Below are 20,331 nucleotides of genomic sequence, written 5' to 3'. Positions count from 1 at the left end.
TTGTCTTGATGAAAAGAACACAATAATAACTCAAGAAGAGAAGATTATAATCAAGAAGTAAAAAGTCTATCACAAGCAATTTTCATAAGTAGAGAAATCAACTATCTATTGATGCCCTAGATTTCTCAATAGATTGAATGGTTGACCTTGGAAATGCCACCTCCCCTTAGGGGTTGGAAGCACTCCATGTTAGCGACAACATGTTCAACAACAACTATCAGTTCATTGCATTGTTTTTTCTACTGAAATGATCTAGGAAGTTGCAATTGATCGTATCATGGAACTTATGCAACCTTTGAGTATAGGTGTGGCAATAAGCTATAGTTCCAATGTCTCTCATACAAAAGACAATCGCTAGCAACAATGGCTTGTGTTTGCGGACATATTCTTATTTGAGTTGTCGAGTCAATAGCCAGATGAGTCTTATACGAGTACAAGTCGTGCAACATTGATTAAGATAACTATTCTTGGATTATTCATTCTAGCCTATAGATTGTAATATGCCTTATTGGATTCATGACTAGCGATTAATTCTATGCTATTTATATAAGGATGCATGATTCACTGTTTAATCATGATTAACCAATTAACTTGTGTATCTGTGGTGAATTATGAGTTGTTGGAGTTATGTAGGTGCAAGATTTCTATTCTTTTGTAGGTTGTGTGGTATGTTCTTGACTGGGGATTTGATATCACTCAAGACCGATCTATGATTTCTTGGGTTTCTATCATCTTTATATGTTTAAACTTTATAAGTTTGGAAAGTTCACTACCATAACCATAATGGTGGATTACCTAATTAGGAGTGCAATTTATGTGCTAAGTGCATCTCAGGAAGTTTTTGAGAGCTCTATATGATCATAGTGAATGCTTGCTTTAGATGCATAATTTAACTTATGAATCTATGTGGTTGCTAATATTCTTATGAGTTATAGTTTTACTTGCATACATATGCATGATTACTTAATATGCTTCAACTAATATATTTGGGCATGCGATTTCTATAATCTAACATGTTGCAATTATCATGGTTCATTGCCTTGTTGGAGGCTACAGAATCCCTCCTGAGAGGAGGAAGTAGTTTGGTGCATGGAAGCTTGAAGTTCCTTAGTTGATATGATATAGCATGTGATTTTATTCATTTGATATGTTTATGAATCTAATGGTTCTTTACGTCTTTTTAAACTGTAAATTATTCATAGGTTATGAAGGTTATCCATGTGTTGTATGCTAATATGGATTCTGCAGAGCTGATTGTTATTTATCATTAATAAGGGATAAGGGTATCTGACAGATGTATTCGGGGGGTGGCAGATATCCATTTGAATGGCATATGTATCCTAAGATCCAGGCATTTGGCGAGCTAGCGCTGGTGTATTATTAGCAAAGGACCAGATTTAGAAGGGGAGGGGTAGGCTAAGTCCATGTGGACCCAATTCAGAAATGTGGAATCAGATGGGAGATATGTGAAAAGTGGTCATAATGAGCAGAGGGGAGTGATGTATGTGGTATCAGGAAGTAGGGCCACGCAACCAAAATTAGGATTTCCCTTGTAGTGGCACTCCTAAAGCTAGTAGCCAAACCACAAGACTAAGATACAAGGTTAACTGCCAAATTGGACAAGGGGACAAGAGTACAAACCAAGCCCATTCTTTCCGCCGAATCCCCCCACTAATCGATGTCTATAAGTGTCTATGATAAGTAAGCAAAATTACCCAACTACATAATGAAAGCCATTCCTTTGGGGTTGGAAGGTCCACCTTCAAATATACAATCATGACAGATGGGCAAGGGTGCATAATGGCTAGCTGAGGTGGAAAAGATGGTGGCACATCCAACTATCTGTGTGTTGCAAGGGGCTGTTGGCTGTAGACTCAAGACAATCTAGGAGGAAAATTTCTCCTATGGGTGTCACCCATAGGTGGTGGATAACAATAATATTGCTGGTTTATTCATTGTATGGTATTCATATTTATTTACCAGCATTGTGTTCGACAAAATGTTCAATTGGTAAGAAAATAAAAATGTCTTCCTACAAATTTATTTCATCGTGAAGAGATTGAATATCTTGAATTTGAGAGGCATGGCACTAGTGGTGCTAGCAATATATCTTCTCACTATTTTGATCTTATCACAAAATTGAAAAATAAGCAAGAACGCTAGTTCCACGTCTCTTATGGGGAAGATCGTGACATTAATCAACTCGACTTTTCCAAAAGATGAAAGGATGAGATCTTTGTTTTTTCTTTTGGAGAGAAATTAAGAATAAATGAACTTAAAGGATACATTCATCATGCACCCTTATCACTTGTAGCAGCATCAACACTAGTGCGGGGTATGGTGACGATGCGATGTGTTGTTTGTATTGTTGCCACAAAATCTAGCAGGCTTTGGAGAGGGAAACCCTACAAGGTGTAAACTAGAACAAGAAGTGTTAGAATTGGTAATTAGGGCCAAACTCCACATGGGTCATCTTATTTATGACAACTGTTATTTTTCTTGGATTCCTCTCTCTGAGAGGTGTAGGATTGATCTAAATATCATTCAATTCTAACATGTACAAATGAAGTTATGAATTTATTTTGATTATGGTCAAATTCTCAAGGTCGGCCAACAAACTTATGTAGGCTCAGAAGCCCAACGGTCACGTCTATTCATCCTCAACGTTGCATATAAATAGAAGGTGACTTAGCTGCATTTGGACACACTCATCTTGACACTTCTCTCTCTCTTTCCTCATTCATTGGGTACGGATCTCAATGTTGCGTATAAATAGAAGGTGTCTTAGCCTCATTTGGACACACTCATCTTCACATTTCTCTCTCTCTCCTCATTGATTGGGTACGGATTTTTGGGCCTCTCTCTCTCCACACGTCCGAAATTTCGAGAGAGTGAAAATTCAAGAGGCCGAAATTTTAGGAGAGCGAAATTTTAGGGGACCCAATTTTTGGACAGTTTGACCAAGCGATGACAACGGTATGTTAATTTTAGAAAAGAAGACAAACTTGGAGATCATCCTTGGAGACGATGCCACCTATCCCATGCAGGGCGTAGGGAATGTTACCCTTCAATTGAATCAAGGTAACACTATTCATTTGGAAGAAGTACTATATGTACCTAATCTCAAGAAGAACCGGGTGTCCATTTTAGCCATGGAGGACAAAGGATTCAAGTTGGCATTCATCGATGGAAAGGTACGTGTTTGGAAAAGAAATTTTAACGATGCTTTTACTCTTGGGTTTAGGGTTGACACTTTGTATCAAGTTGGAGGAAGTCCATTGGGAGCCATGCCTTGCGACACATCTCCACAATCTGAACTATGGCACGGAGGTTTGCCCATCTTCATTATAAGGCCCTACCCAATGTGAGACAAATGGTGACAAGTATGCCTGAGTCCAAAGTAGAGCATGAAGGTGTATGTTCGGGTTGTGCTGAAGGAAAGCTTACAAGGGACCATTCCCCTCAAGTAATAGCAAGACCACAGATATATTGCAATTGATCCACTCTGACATATCTGGTATGATGCCCGTAAACTCTTTGGGAGGATACTTATATTATCTCACCTTTAGAGATGATTATTCTCATAAGACCTGGATCTACTTCTTGACAAAGAAGGATGAAGTGTTCACCTGGTTCCGACACTTCAAAGCCTTGATCGAAAACCAATCCGAGAAGAAAATCAAGATATTGAGGACTGATAATGGGACCGAGTACGAATCCAATGAATTCCAAGATTATCGCAGAGAAGCTGGCATTAAGAGGGAGACTACAATGCCATACACTCCTGAGCTGAATGGTGTGGCTGAAAGGAAGAATCACTGTATTGTAGAAGCAATCCGTGCCATGCTCATGATCAAGGCCTTCTGAAGTTCCTTGGGCTGAAGCTGAAAATACCGTCGTGTATGTTCAAAACCTATGCCCTCATCAAGCATTGGACTCTAAGACTCTTGGAGAAATGTTCACTGGTAAGAAACCCGATGTCTCTCATTTTAGAATTTTTGCAAGTCCCATATATTTTCATGTGTCAAAAGAGAAAAGAAGCAAATTGGGTGCACCTGGGAAGAAATGAATCTTTGTGGGCTATAATGAAAATTCTAAGGGATATAGAATTTATGAAGCGAACAAAGTTCCTTCTATAAATTAATTACTCCAAAAGACTTGGAATATAAAGCTATCCACGAGGATAGAAATATTTTATATTAAATATGAATAAGAATAAGAATGATAATTATTTACAATGAGAACGAGAGGCTTGCTTATATATCATGCAAGTGTCTCTTCATGAAGAGTCATGTCTCAATTAGACATGCCTCTTCAACCTAATTACTACTTAACTAATAATTAATTATGATTATTATCATTTACATTATATTTATATTATTTATATATTTCATTCGTTACAACCTCCTTCCTCAAAGAGCTTTGTCCTCAAAGCTTGTCGATGAAAAAAGGCTTGATCTCTTTTTCGGCTTTGAAAGTCTTTCTCTCTCGGAATAGTCATCCTCGTTGATACCAGCTGATAAGATCTTCTAAGTGACAAACAAAACTGTCACACTAAAAAGGGATCAGACCATCCCAAATCAATCTTATGTGTAGTATTCTGATCACTGGAATTTTGTAACGACTTGTTAGCATAAGACTGGATTGAGTTTACATCACTATTATTTGGAACATCAGTTTGTTGTTTCGGTTTTGACTGGTTCAAATATGGAGCATGGTTGATTCGTCTATTCTCATGATTCAGATGCCGATATGGAACTGTTTTGGTTTGATTTCTCCTTACTAGGCATGTGCCAATTTTTATGTTTTCTTCTGGCAAAGATGTTGTTGAGATGGTTATGGAACATTCACTTGGGATGTTCATTGTCTGAACTGCAACATCTAAGTGTGTCGTTTCTTTAACTGACTTGTCTTTTTGAGTTGTCATATTCACTCGATCGGTATTTGTTGTTTTGTCATCAACTTGAAGTCCTACATTTGATGCTTCTTTCTCGATAAGTTGTTGTAACTTGTTTTCTAATGACTTCTTATCCTTCTTAAGTTTCTTAATTTGCGACAATAATTTTTCACTATGGTTTTTAAATCAAGAAACTTCTTCATTTTTGTCAACATTGATTTTGTCAATTTCTTTTTGCATATTTTGTAAGACCTTTTTACCTTCTTGAGACATTACTTTTGAAATATCTGAGATATCTTCTGGTGTTACTGAATTTGGTTTTAGTGTAAAATCTTGGAGCGTTATTTTCTTCTTCTTGTAAGAAAATGTTAAAAACTTCTTTATATTTAGAATAAAGGAACCTAGAGTTTCCATCCAAGGTAACCCCAAAACAATGTCACTGTCAATGTCACTATCGTCAAAACGTAAGGTTTTCACGGTGAATTTTGAGGTAAAAGTATAATCTCCAATATTTAGGTGTAAATTGCTTATATCGTATTGTTTGCCAAAAATATTTTTTTCAACTATATTTAATTCAGGAATCACCAATTGATTAGCACATTTAGGACTAACATAATTACTTCTTTCAACAGGACGGATAGAGATTATGATGTCCCTTCCTGTGAGCGATTCTTTGATTTGAAATAATGTATCAACAGATTTACCAAAGGTTTCAGGAAACCTTTCATCTCTCATTTTTGGACTACACTCGATTTCTTTATCGTCAACGGTTGACTCCATTTTTACTTTGTTAAGATGAACTTGGGATTTTTTTTTCTAAGTAATTCCTTATTTTTTATATATCTTTTTCAAATATTCTCCTTTAATGTGGATTGTTAAAAACTTGAATACCCTTTTATTAAAAAAAAATACTCCTTTATATTGTTGCCCTCTATATATGTATGTATTTCTTTATATTAAGACCCCTTTTCAAAATAACTTTATTTTCTTATAATAATAACAGTTTCACTTCTTCTTTTTTTTTAAATAATAAATTGGTCCCTTTTTTATATACTTAATTACTTCCTTGATAAGTTTTTAATGTCACCCCACTTAATACACGGTGATTTTAAAATACCATGGGCTATTACCATGGGTTGTTTTTAAAACCTCCGTTAAAATGTTCTCCACATAAAAGTAAAACTTATTCCTTTTGTTTTGTTTTTTTTTTTAAATACCATGGGCAATTGCCATGGGTTGTTTTTAAAACCACGGGCTTCTCCACGTAAAAAGTTTTAAATATACAGATTTTGTATCCATTTTGTTTCTTCTTTTACTTTTTTTTTTCTTCTTCTTTTTTAAATTTATTTACTTATATTTTTTTGGGTTAAATTTTTTTTGTTTCTTCTATGGCCAAAGGCCTAGAAAAACGGAGAAAAGGAGAAATTCCCAAATTCTGAGCAAAATACTTCAATTGTATGGCAACAAGGTTGACGAATTTCGATAGCCAAGGACTTGGATCGAAGAACGAGCTCTGTGCACCGGTTAAGCAACCTAGAGGACCGAACTACTCTGATACCAAATGAAGCGAACAAAGTTCCTTCTATAAATTAATTACTCCAAAAGACTTGGAATATAAAGATATCCATGCGGATACAAATATTATATATTAAATATGAATAAGAATAAGAATGATAATTATTTACAATGAGAACGAGAGGCTTGCTTATATATCAAGCAAGTGTCTCTTCATGAAGAGTCATGTCTCAATTAGACATGCCTTTTCATAGTTCAGCGGAGCAGAGCAATGCATTGATGGCAGAGATAGTACATATTGGCATATGGATTAGCAGATGGAATTCTCCCTAGTTGAAGGGGAGTGTTAAAATTGGCAACTAGGGCCAAACTCCACATGGGTCATCTTATTTATGACAACTGATATTTTTCTTGGATTCCCTTCTCCGTGAGGCGTAGGATTGATATCAAGATCATCCGATTCTAACATGTACAAATGAAGTTATGAATTTATTTTGATTATGGTCAAATTGTCACGGTCGGCCAACAAACTTATGTAGGTTCAGAAGCCCAACAATCACGTCTATTCATTCTCAATGTTGCATATAAATAAAAGGTGACTTAGCCTCATTTGGACACACTCATCTTCACACTTCTCTCTCTCTTTCCTCATTTATTGGGTACGGATTTATGGGCCTCTCTCTCCCCACACGTCCGAAATTTCAGGAGAGCGAAATTTTAGGAGGCCGAAATTTCAAGAGAGCGAAATTTCAGGAGGACGAAATTTCAGGAGATCAAATATCTGGACATTTTGACTAAGTGTTGACCAGCATTCATTGACCTCCTTTGACTGAGTTTTTGTGAGGGTTATCTCTGTTTGGGCAAGCCACATTTTTGGGCATAGAAATCGAGGCTAAACGTTGACTGTTGACCAACGTTGACTACAGCTAGGGCTGACCACAAGTGGGCTATTTGACCAGACTTTGACTGGGCTGAATTTCACTGTTTTGAGGGCTGCTTTATCTTGTTGTTTGGAGGCCGAAGTTGATTGAAGTTGATCGATTTGTTGAGGTTCAAATCTGCTCTGTTGACCAGCGTGACTTTTCTGGTTAGGGCTTTTTTGCTGCTGTTATAAATTATCAGATTTGTAAATTGTACTATCTCTCTCTGTTGAACTATTGAAGACTAAAAGAAGATTTGATCAAGGGTTTCCCCACAGTGGGGTTTGTCCCTGGCTGGTGCCACATCTTGTGTCCTCTTGTCTTGGCTTGTCTTTCACTGTTTATGTTTATGTTCTATTTGCATTTTACTATCATGTTGATGTGATTGCTAATCTGAATATTAATACTGGGCTAATAAAGAAATTGAAGTAAAATTGCTCTAAAGCATAAACATATCTTTGTTGCCTAAATTAACAAGAAGCAACAATGCGGTAGTGGCCCATTGTCACCACAATGAAAACCCCTTCTCTTTATTGATTTTCACCAATGGGAGGAGTCCTGATAATAAAGAGATCACTTACAATAGGTATTCTATGGTTAATGTGTGAAATGGTCTCACTAGGAGGTCTTCAAGAAGGACACAATTTAGGTTCAAGGCTTCACAAGGAAGCAATTCGCTTTCTATGAACAATCCTAGAAACAAGGTCACAAGACCTAGGGTTTGATAGATTTGACAATTGTTGGAGCAATTCAAGGTCAAGGCAAGGAGAAAAGGTTTCTTACAATATATGTTAGCTAAGCCAAGTTTCATGAAACCTTTAATGAAGTCCTTAATTTGAGGGAAGAAAAACTAGGGTTTCCCTCTTAGGGCAAACACCTAGGGCAAGAGAATTTATGGATGAAATTGTAGTGGATGCCCAAAAAATTGATAGGTTTTGTGGCAAACCATATCATTTTGTTGTTTAGGCTGTCCAACCACCAAAATCCTTTCTCCCTAGAAATTTGCACCAAGACCTAGCTTTCTAGCCTAGCCCTGAAAGGATAGAAATTAAGAGATAGAGAAAATGGAAAAAAAAAGATCGATTACCAACAAGTTGGATTAGTGCCTTGTTAGTTGAGAGAATGGAGTCTAGGATGATTTACGTTAGCTAAACTTGTTTTCAAGGAGGCTGAAATTTGATGCCTTAGCTAGCAAATTTCAAGCATTTACCCACTCAATGAAAAGTGGATTTTTATGGGAGAGTTTCAATAACTTCACCACTAGGACTATTCATCATATGCTATACAGGAGTAATGTATGCAATATTCATCTTGATAGTAATTCAATTAATCTTCGACAAAGTAATTCAATTTATCTTCAACAAATTAGGGCGTGATTTTTTTTATCAAAAAGAAAAAACTAAGTCTTTATATTAATATAAGGCATTTTACATGTATTGAAATTTTCATAAAATCACCATTCTAGTAATTAACCTGTATGTACATAAAAAGTATCACATCTCCCAGATATAAATGTCCTTGAAGAGAGTCTAACATGAACAAAAAGATAGTATGCTCACTACATCTCAAAAAGTTATGACTACTATACGAAAATATGGCAATATAAAGATCCACATCAATTAGAGCATGCTTTGCCATGACCTAGAATCAATAATTCCATACATTAAACATAGAAAAATAGATATTCAACAATAATGAACACTTACAAGACAACATGCAAGAATTCTTTCAATTATCCAAAGAATAGCTCCAAGAAACATTCAAGAATAAGCTCCAAATGTCAAAATGCATCCAATGCATCCAGTAGATCCAAAAAATCCACAAGAGAACAAGTGTGATTCCTATAGAGAGGTCGAATTCCTGAATGAGGCCGAATTCCCAAGAGTGACGATGATGAGAGATCACAAATGAATGATCTCTAATATATATGGTTGCTATTAACTCCTATTTTAGCCTATAAGCCCCTCAAATCATAAAATAATGGGCAAACTACAAGCAAGATCACAAGCCGACCTTGTAGCTAATGTGAAACATAATAAATTCTCCAAGAAGAGCGCCGGAATGCTGAAGTCATGCTGTTGTATTCCCTTGTAGGCTTGCGTTGAGCTCCTCTGGTGCCATGACATGTGTAGAAGGCTCCTAAAATCCAGGTATAGGGGTTGGCCCCTAGATCTCTCTGCAAATCATCCTATAGCCCCCAAATGTGGGCCTGATACCATTGTAGCAGAATGAAACTCATCTGTAGAGAATATATATATATATATAGATATTATTGATGAATAGAAATTGGATGCTTATAATCTCTCGTGATGTGGTGTGCCTAAATAGGCATTGACCAGTCATGAGAGTCTTGAATAGACATGACTCTTAACCTTTGATAATTAATTATTTAATAAATTATTTAATTATTTATTTATCATTTAATTATAACTTATTACTTATTACTTATTTATTGTTATATTCATAACAGACTAAAGATTGATGACCATGTGCTACCATCTAGGTAAAGCACTAATGAACCATTGCTAAAAGGGAAAGCCACGAACTCTGATTCAATCAAGGTGAATATCATTCTGAGTGATAACAATGACTGATCCATTATGTTTCTTTTCCACCATTTGCACTGAATGCTGCAATTTGTTAGTTCTGCATGTCATACCTTGCAATCTGTCCAACAACTGCAAGGCAACCATTCGGTGTCCTGCAGCCTTCTGTAGCTTGACTAATTTACAACCTAACCTTGTGGTGTCCTTCCATGGTTGCAAAAGTAGCCTTATGGCATGCTCATTTTCCTTGTACCCTCTTAGCATGCAACTTGTCCTTGCAAGACTTTCTTGGGCCATCAACCCAACCTTATGGTTTGGGCAATGCCATTAAACCCACCTTCCTACTAAACTGCGACCTCAGTTTGCTGATCCCGCGGCCTCTTCAGATCCACATCCTATCCTTGCAGAGCACTTTTTACCTGCAAGGACAATGACATCATACTTGCTGCATTCAGATCACTTTGTCTCATCAGTGTACTTGGATATCATTTCCATGTCCTGTCACTTTCATGATTTTATATTTCATAAAAGTGATGGCTATTTATGTGACAAGGTTGAGATTTTTTTGTTTTGTTTTTTGTTTTAAATCGCAATATACCTGGAACTATTTAAAAAAAAATTAACTTATCAGAGTTTCAGATATTTCTTTCATAATTGTATTCCATGTTATACTTGTGAAACTTTAACTTGTTCATTGTGTCATCATAAATTTTGTAAATGCTAGTTTAATATCACAACAGAAACATTTAAACTCAAAACACTTATCTTTCATGCCCAAAAATTTCCCATTATTGTATGGGCTGACCTAGTTCCTTGACATGCGTCTCCTAACAGTTATCTTTATCCTTAATGAAAGTCTAGCTAAATCATCTCCCATTCTATCCGACAATGTATTCTTAAGATAGAGCAGCAAGCATGCTACTGTATACCCATTCTTTTGGCCCTTTTCTCTGATGTCTAAATGGATATATTGTAGTTGACAGTTAGATTAACTAGTTTTTTTATAATTTGTTGCATTGTTAACAAGTCGAACGGAGTTGAGCAAAAAGGATTCCTAGTATAGATGATTGAGAATTGTTGGAACTTTTGTTTTTGGCCTTCCCTTTATTATTTTGAAGGTTTCAAGGACTGAACAAAGTGAACAATGGCTACATTATCCACCCCGAGATAGTTTAAACAAGATAGTGGGGACCTCCCATGTTAAAGAAATATTAATTGACCACTAAGCTATATTATTGTTATGGCATTGATAGTTCAAAATAGTGGATAATCTCTAATTTTGTTCTTTTGTCACTTCCTGTGATATTTCTGTCCCAGATTTTGCTTGCAAAGCGAATGGAGGATGTACTGAACGAAGCCTTTGAAGGGGGATGCCCATGGAGGCAACTTTCAAAGTTGTAAGAAGCTTCAGCTTGACAAGGGCAGTTGCTTTGTAGAATATGGAGACAGCAACCCAGGTTGCAGGTAACTGATCTGTGTCTTAAATGCCTAATGTTTATGTATGACAACTTCTGTATAAATTGGAATGAGATTCCAAGGTAGATTAGGCTTCTTTTGTGTAATTGTCAAAGCTGGTTGTTCTGAGGTTGTGTTGCAGTCTTTTCAGATGTTTGTCATCAGGACAGCTCTGAGGTAAATAAATTATAAAAAAATAATTGTTATGGATGTGGCATTTGTGCAACTATCTTTTTCAGGAGATGGGGCTGTATGGTATCAGATTTTGATAGGTGAAATATCTGGCGTAACGTAGTTCGGCATGAGACTGGTCCAGGATTGTGCTGTTGGTTTCTGCTCACATATGAAGGCACTTCAACTTCTTCTGATAATCTTTGTTGCTATTCTTCCCATGTTTGAATTGTATGAATTTGAAGACTGGTTTATCAGAGAAATTATGATGGTCTAGATTTCAATGATGGTGCTCTAGTTTGTAACTTTATATGGCCTCAGTGAATGTGTATTATTAGATTAACTTTTACGCACCCACACTTAGTGCTCTGTATGCTGTGCTGTGCAGCGTCAGATCTAAAGTTATTTATATCCCACGGTGCACAACCCTGCATAGGTTTATGGAGAGCCTGCTCCCCATAGATAAATTGCTGGTGGGGACATTCGGAATATGCATGTATGCATTCTGTCCATGCAATTTGATAATAAATGATCATGGGAAATACTCCTGAAAGAAATCCCTATAACATAGGCATAGTTTAGAGGGATGTTTCCATGGAAACCATTAAATTTAAGTACACAAGAGAGCATATGAGTAGAGAGATGACATCGTTGAAATTTAGATGGAGAATTACTAGTTTCAACAAATGATGGAACTATTGCCTATGATTGCAATTGACTCTGTATTTGTAAAAAAGGATGGTACTTTGATGAGTATTTTTATGTCCAGTATTTGATTGGCTGGGTAGGATATATGTATGCCATCATTACCTAGTCAAAAATTTAATTAAAAGACACCCCCTGCTGGTGATGAATTCTAGCAAGACCGATGGAAATCGTGGTTCTGATCCTGATTCCATTCATATCCTAGTTTCTCTAATGGTTTCACCATGCCCAAGTTGTTTGGGTTGTCTGAATGAGTCCATAACTAAAGAAAAACCTGAAACACTGGACTGGTTGGAACTATGAAATTTTGTTTTGCCTATTCCAAAAAGGTGAAAAAATGTGATTTAGTCGATCTTTAAAGAACACTGTCAATCATGTTCCTAGCTGTTGCTGCAATTATTTCACAATTTAGATCTGAAAGGCTTTAATGCAAATAGACTCTTTTTTCTGCTTACAGTAAAATCCACTGATTGCTTATCCTGAAGACAGCTCAACGAGGTGGTAGTAAGAAAAGTGTGTTGATACCATAAACAACATGTCGCACAAAGAGCCGAAGAAACTATTTCTGCACAAAAAGAACCACCTGTGAGAGCTTGCAAAAATCATAGGAGATGACTGAATCAGTAAACCCACAATCAAAACCAACTTGACATGTTGAATTGTTCCTGAAGATATCGTATCATGACAACAGGTAGTGGTGATCATAACCTTTGTACAAAATATTAGGTGCAGTTGGATATACCATGCAATACTGACTATATAAATATGAACGAATTTTTTTTTTACAAAATAGTTTAAATATCAGTACGTAGTTTAATGGAAAAATCTAAGAGCCATGAAACTTATATTTATTTTGATGGTTGCACACAACATTATATAATTTATTATCTTAACAGGTTGGTTGCATATTACTTGTGATTATTTATGCATTGTGACAAGTCACGCAAAATATATATATATATATAAACTAGGAACTATTTTACTAAATTGAAAATTTAATGACTATTAAAATTTATAAATCAGTTACCTTGCGTGTGTATATATATATATATATATATAAATTTTAATAGTCATTAAATTTTCAATTTAGTAAAATATTTCCTAGTTATATATATATAGTTATATATATATAGTTATATATATATATATATATATATATATATATATAACTAGGAAATATTTTACTAAATTGAAAATTTAATGACTATTAAAATTTATATATGTCAGGATGGTTGTACGTAATATTTTATAATCAGTTACCTTCAGCATGGTAGATACGATTCTTTATGTAGTGACAGGCCATATTTTTTTAAATTGGATTTTTTGAATTTATTTATTAACATCAACATTTTATTGAATTGAAAATATGATGATTCTTACATTTAGAAATAATTTTTGAAGTAATATATTTCGCCGTAGTTTTTAACGCGACTTTTTGAAAGTTTTTCCGGTGATTTTTTCCGGTGAAAATCCGGCAGTAATTTATTGAAATCCAAGTTTGATAACTAGTTTCTGCACAATGAAAGCGTCCCAGAGGTTTTTCAGGGTGCTGAATCCGAATATGCAGTTAAAAAACCATTTTAACTTGGTTTTTTAACTGCAACAAATCATGATTTCATCTCAATTTCTTCCGTCGGATTCCGTCACCGGAATCTCAAAAAATCGCATTATAGACAACTCCATATATTTCAAGAATAACCATTTTGGCAATAGAATTGTAATTAATGGACTATTTCAAGAGTCTTATAATAGCGATTATCTTTGAAACATTTTTTTAATATAGTTTTCATTATTTTTAAAGTAAAAATTTGTATTCTTTATTAAGGTGATGTTGGAAAATTTTAAATTAACTATTTTAAGAGCAATTATCTTGAAAGCAATCTTAAGTCGGTTCGAAAAACACTTAATGTAATGTTCATACAAATTAACATCAAATACCATTTATATATTTATTATTTTAATGAAGTTATTGTCATTCCAACGTTCGATCCAAACATTATAATCTTTCTTTTCATTTTATTGCTATTTTTTATATAACATCTTTCTGCTCTCTTTTTCTTAGAAGGCTAAGTAAAATAATGTTGACAAAACCGAACAAATATCGAAATAAGGAAAAAAAAATGTTTTGAACACGTTTATAAAGTTTTTTCACATAAGAAGACAACTAATAAACAAAGAAGACATAACCACACATTTATTAAAATTATCATTGTCATGCATTACAATGCATATATTTAAGTGTCACACCAAGTAACTAATAAACAAAGAAAAGACAACTACACATAAAATGTTGTGATGCATTACAATGTATATATTTATGAGTGTCACACCAAGCTTGCACATGAGAAAACTTGATAGTTGAAAAGTGATGTATATAGAGGATAATATGGAGTAATTAGGAAGTATCAAAGTGGATAATCAATGTAATGTGGTCATAATAGTGAAATAGGTTTATTATATATTTAAAATAAAATAATATAATAATAAAGGATATTTTGCATATAGCTTCAAGCACACTCATGAAAGAGTATAAATATATGTTATGTTACATGTATTATTCTATTGGATATTTGTTGAATTTTTGTTTTAAATCAAACATAATTTGTAAAATGGGTTTTTCCATAAGGAGTATTTGATGGTGTGCACTATTTTAAGGGTTTATTTCTCTATATTCTTGTTATAATGGTAAATGTCTTGGTATTTTGGGTGTTTAAATTTTTTTTTGAAGTTTAATGGTGAATATCTCTTATACATTTGAATTTTTATTACAAGTGGTATTATAGGGTTTTCCCAAACATCGAGTGAAATTTTTTTGGAGCACAAAGTAGAAGGTTTTTTTTTTATTTAACAAAAAAGAAGCAAGATTCAGGGCGAATTCTAGAATTTTTGTGAAATTTGGAAAATTTAGAGAAAAATCTAGTTCAAGTAAACAAATTATTCAATACGTGACTAACACCTCCAGTGACCACTCACACAACCAAATGAAATATATGTTGATCTAAAGATGATCTGAGGTTGTTATTGATGTCAACCCAAGCAGCACTAAGGATGACCCTGAACTTCCATGGAACATTGTGCATCATCATTTAAGGTTTCTCGTCGCATAACCATTATAGGAATACTCTACTCAAAAATAACTTTCTATCAGTATATAGCTCTCCTTGTAATTCCTCACGGTTTGTAAGTTATTCAAGATTGAAGTTAGTAACCCCAATTAGTGGGCTAAAACTCCATGGGGTTGTGGCATGGCATTTATCATTGATTTTGGTCATTCAATAGTCAATAATTAATAAATTTTTAAGCTCTTAAAATCCCTCCAACATTCTCTATAGAAACCCCTCTCAACTCTATAAAAAGAAATCTCATATATCCTCCAAAAGTAGTGATCGTGGCATTTTCGCTATAACTCTATTTCTCTGAAGTCGTAGATGTTGAAATTAAAACCCATTTGAACCGAAATCTTGATGAATGTCGTGACCGAATTTCAAATCTTGGTTCGCTATATTTTCGGATATATGATTTGTGGAAGTTAGGGTTTTTGTAGGCTCCCGAATTTCATCTCAAAGAGGTGACCTTGGGAAAATTGTCATAACTCTCTCTCTAAGAAGCGAATTGGAATTCTGTAGAAAGTGGTGGATAGTGCACGAACTGTAGTTTTCTGTATATCAATTTCAGAGCCAAAGGAGGAAACAATGACACGTGGCACGTTGTACAAATTTGCTCTACTAAACTAGTGATGCAGGAGCATCCAGCTAAGGGCACCATGACCGAGTGTTGGTCTCCGCCAAGGTGGAAAGTTTTATCAGTGTTTGGTTTCTTTAAGTTTAATTAGTCAAAGAAGGATGTAGGGACTTCTTGTTTCTTTTTAATTTCAGTATTAGTTAAGAAACAGTATAGTTGGTTAGCGTCGCTGTCAACATTGTCTGTCTTTTAGTGAATAACGATTTCTTCCATTTAGAACAAAAAAAGAAATCCATGTTAATTGTAAAATATTGCAGTGCAAGAAAGAAACAACTGAAGCGTAACTATGCACAGTTCAGGTAACTGTGGGAAAACAGTACAAATACAAAATGTAAATCATTCTGAGGGGTTCAGCATATGAGTACAGTAATAGAAGATAGAGAATAATTTTCTTTCATTCGAATCCATCTGTAACAGTCATTGAAATGTTTTATCTACGTTTTCCTAGTCATTGAATAAACCAAAATAAGCAGATACTGTGCATGCATACTCTTTCATTTATTTTCTCTCCTAAAGAACAGAAGGTAGACAAGGAAAATTGCACGAGAACTCCCAGCACGAAGGCTGGCAAACAACAAACGGAGTCCACGACCGAAAGAACTAGGCATGTTTCGAGCAGTTCAACCAAGAACGAGTAAATAAACGCCGAGTAACCAAATCCAGGACAGAGGTAACAAATACAACCGAATACATTGTATTTCCTTTCATTCCGAAAACAAAATATTTGTATACATATGACAGAGTCCAGGTATAACCCAACGAACAGTCAAAGAACCAAATGAACCCGCAGAACCCTAGGTGAGGGTTTTGGATGGCCTAACTCCTATACAGAACTTGACAATTCCAAAATTGTGAAATACAACCAAGGGCTTGTATCAAGCTCCAAAACAGTATTTAACAATTACACAACTGTGGATTACAAACGAGGGTTTGTATCAAACTAGCCGGGTCGCATAGCGACAACACAGGAGTTCCAAATAGACAAGATCTGGGACTCAGTCCAACAGAATCGATAGAGGCTAACAATTAAAAAATAAGTTGAAATAGTGGCAGAGCCTACCGGGAAGGAGTCGTTGCATTCACACCAACCACGTCAAGGAGCAAACCTCCAACCTGTGCAATAAAAAACAGAGCAAGATTGTTAGCCCAACTGTCAACAGTAAAAGGCAAATGAAGGGTAATGAACTATATACACAGTGAAAAAAATAAATTACGTGGAGGTTTAGCCGCACGGGAAGAATGCAAACCAACTGAGCCACAATCCATGGTGACAACCTGAGACCAAGGAACAATTTTTGTTAGAACCGGAAAAAGACAAGGAGAAAAATAAATCATGAAGTGATAGCTTACCTGGAGCGAATTGCGAGTAGGAGGAGGTCACCACAGCTACGACTTGTAGCATGCACACCATTAGTTAAACTTAACAAGCAGGAGAACCACAAAGAAACGAGAACAGCGGAACAAATATCAGTTGAGTAGCCGAACAGACAATTACAGTGGTCATTTTCTTACACGAACGAGCAAACCACCATTCTGTGCCCAAGGAGCCAAGCAAACCAGTCACCAGGACAAGCGACAGAGCCACACTAGCAAGTAGCACAACCCATAGCCGGTGCAGGCAGAGCCTGTGGCTCATTTCCACCCATCCACAGCCAAAAACTCACTTCCAGACCAAACCCTCAGCGCAGCAAAGTTACAAAAGCAAAAATGAACAAATGACATGGTAAACAGGGTTTTGGTGGACCGAGGAGTGGAAGAACGATAACCAAGGCAAGGACCGCCAACACAATAAGATTAATGTTAGTCATAAATGCCACCCAAACGAAGTCCAAAATCATCCAATAATTAACCGCTAATCACCATTGTTAAGCCATAAAATCACTGTTTAATCATTTACTTATTGATCAGTGCATTATTGTGTTATTTGATTAGCATTATTGCGTGGAACTACGGGTTGGTCCCATCATAGGGTATCAGAGCAAGATTTAGTGTTTTCCTGAGAAATGGAAGTTGGAAGACGAGGACGTGGAAGAAGTGCTCGAAGAGCAGCATATGAAGGATTGAGAGAGGAGATCAGGATCCTTACTGCCCGTTTGGAGGCAGTTGAAGTAGGAAGGAGAAGGGATCTAGAGGTAGGAGATGACAACGAAGAAGAAGCCATAGTGACAACAGATGGATCAAATGAAGAAGGGTCAGAAATGACACTGTTGAGGTCGGTCTTATTGGCGAGCAGCAAGCCTAAACTAGAAATCCCAAATTATGACGACAGCTTATCCACAGAGGTTCTGTTGGACTAGATCAGTGAGTTGGATAAATATTTTGAGTGTGAAGAGGTCAGTGAAGATTGGAGAGTTAAGTTCGCTGCAATGAAGCTGAAGGGACACGCAGCCCTGTGGTGGGACAATGTCCAGACAGAGAGAAGGAGGATGAACAAGTTGCCAATCAAGAAATGGTCAAGGATGGTGGCCAAGTTGAAAGGCAGATTTCTGCCTAAGGATTACCAGATTGCACTACATTGGCAAGTGTAGAATCTAAAGCAGAAAGGGATGACAGTAAGGGAGTACACTGAAGAATTCTACCGGGTAAACTTAAGAGCCGGTTATACAGAAGACACCCCAGAGAAAACAGCAAGGTATGTGAATGGTTTAAGGTTAGAAATATTAGATGAAATCAGCATTCTTTCCCCAAAAAACATAGAAGAAGCATATCAAAGTGCTATGAAAGTAGAGGAGAAGATCACTAGAAAACAAAATGCTAGGAGAGGATGGGGAACCGGCAAAGGAAGAGGACAGTCTTATGGTAGAGGGAAAACTGCCAACAGTAATGAGGAAGGCAGCAGTTCCAAAGCTTCTGGGATAGCAGAAAAAGGTGACAGCACAAGAGGTGGCAGGCCATATCAGCGAGGAAGGGGAAATGGCCGAGGCAAAGGAGCTAATTATTAGTGCTACAGGTGCCATAAGTGGGGGCACAGATCTTTTGAGTGTCCTGAGGCGGAACAAGCTGGACAGAGGAGTGCGTATGTCGCACAGCCAGAAGAAGCAGAGGCACCTCCCCAAGAAGCAGAAAATGTGCCGAAAATAGGGGAAGCCTTAGTTTTGAACAAGGTGTTGCTGAAACTAGCCAAGGAAACAGCTGAGAAAACTCAAAGGAAAGCCTTGTTCCGTACAGTTTGTAAGTCACATGGTAAGTGCTGTAAGCTGATTATCGATAGTGGGAGCACAGATAACTTGGTTGCCACAAAGATGGTGGAGAAGTTGGGGTTGAAGCGGTTGAAGCACCCCACTCCTTACAAGGTATCATGGCTGCAAAAAGGTCATCAACTGTTGGTAGATGAGCAATGCGAAGTGGAGTTCCATATCGGTAGATATAAGGATAAGGTCACTTGTGACATAATGCCAATGGATGTATGTCACATACTGCTAGGCAGACCATGGCAGTTTGACAGAAAGGTGGTACATGACGGGAAGACAAATTGTTATAAGTTTGTCAAAGATGGGATCAAGCACACGCTTGTGCCCATCAAGGAAGAAGAGACAACAGAAACAAGTGGGACGAGAGTGTTATTAATGGGCGGAAAACAGTTTTTAAAGCAGATTGAAGACAGTGAAGTAAGCTATGCTGTTGTAAGAAGAGTGAAGACAGTGCTGCTACACACAGAGGTGTCAGATTTGCCTGCGGAAATTCAGCAGATGCTGCAGGAGTTCAGCGATATAGTAGTGGATGACTTGCCAGATAAACTGCCCCCTAAGAGAAGTATAAGTCATCACATTGACTTTATACCGGGAGCAAGTTTGCCGAATAAGGCAGCATATCAGATGAGCCCCAAAGACAATGAGGAGATCAGAAAACAGGTGCAGGAATTGCTAGATAAAGGGCTGATAAGGGAGAGTTTGAGCCCTTGCGCAGTTCCAACAGTTCTAGCTCCCAAGAAAGGAGGAGAATGGCGGATGTGCACAAATTCAAGGGCCATCAACAAGATCACCATTCAGTACAAATTTCCACTGCCACGGATGGACGACATGATGGATTGCTTGAGCGGGGCAGCATATTTTTCCAAGATTGAATTAAAGAGTGGGTGTCATCAAATTCGAATCCGAGAAGGGGATGAGTGGAAGACAACCTTCAAGACTAGTGAGGGACTGTATGAGTGGCTAGTAATGTCATTTGGATTGAGTAATGCACCCAGTACTTTTATGTGATTAATGAATGAAATGCTGAAAGAATACATTGGGAAGTTTGTAATAGTGTACCTAGACAACATATTAATTTTCAGCAAGACAAGAGAGGAACACGTTCGACATGTTCGAAAAGTGTTGGAAAAATTGCAGCAGAATAAGCTGCTGATAAATTTGAAAAAGTGTACTTTTCTACAAAAAGAATT

At 36.4% G+C, this 20,331-nt stretch overlaps 1 protein-coding gene across 1 annotated transcript in view; it reads left to right on the top strand.

The window, feature by feature from the left end:
• Positions 1 to 12,367, top strand: part of LON2 (lon protease 2) — a 262,278-nt gene extending 249,911 nt beyond the window's left edge. Inside the window, 2 exon segments of the mRNA XM_089455421.1 lie at positions 11,196 to 11,342; positions 11,573 to 12,367. Coding sequence (XP_089311547.1) covers positions 11,196 to 11,279 — 84 coding nt within the window. The 3' untranslated portion in view covers positions 11,280 to 11,342; positions 11,573 to 12,367.
• Positions 12,368 to 20,331: the final 7,964 nt, after the last annotated feature.

Source organism: Pinus tabuliformis, chromosome 7 (assembly GCF_031772625.1).
Source record: "Pinus tabuliformis cultivar Carrire ecotype Pingquan chromosome 7, CPIR1, whole genome shotgun sequence".
In the NCBI taxonomy this organism is placed as follows: Eukaryota; Viridiplantae; Streptophyta; class Pinopsida; order Pinales; family Pinaceae; genus Pinus; species Pinus tabuliformis.
This window is presented reverse-complemented; position numbering and strand designations above follow the sequence as displayed.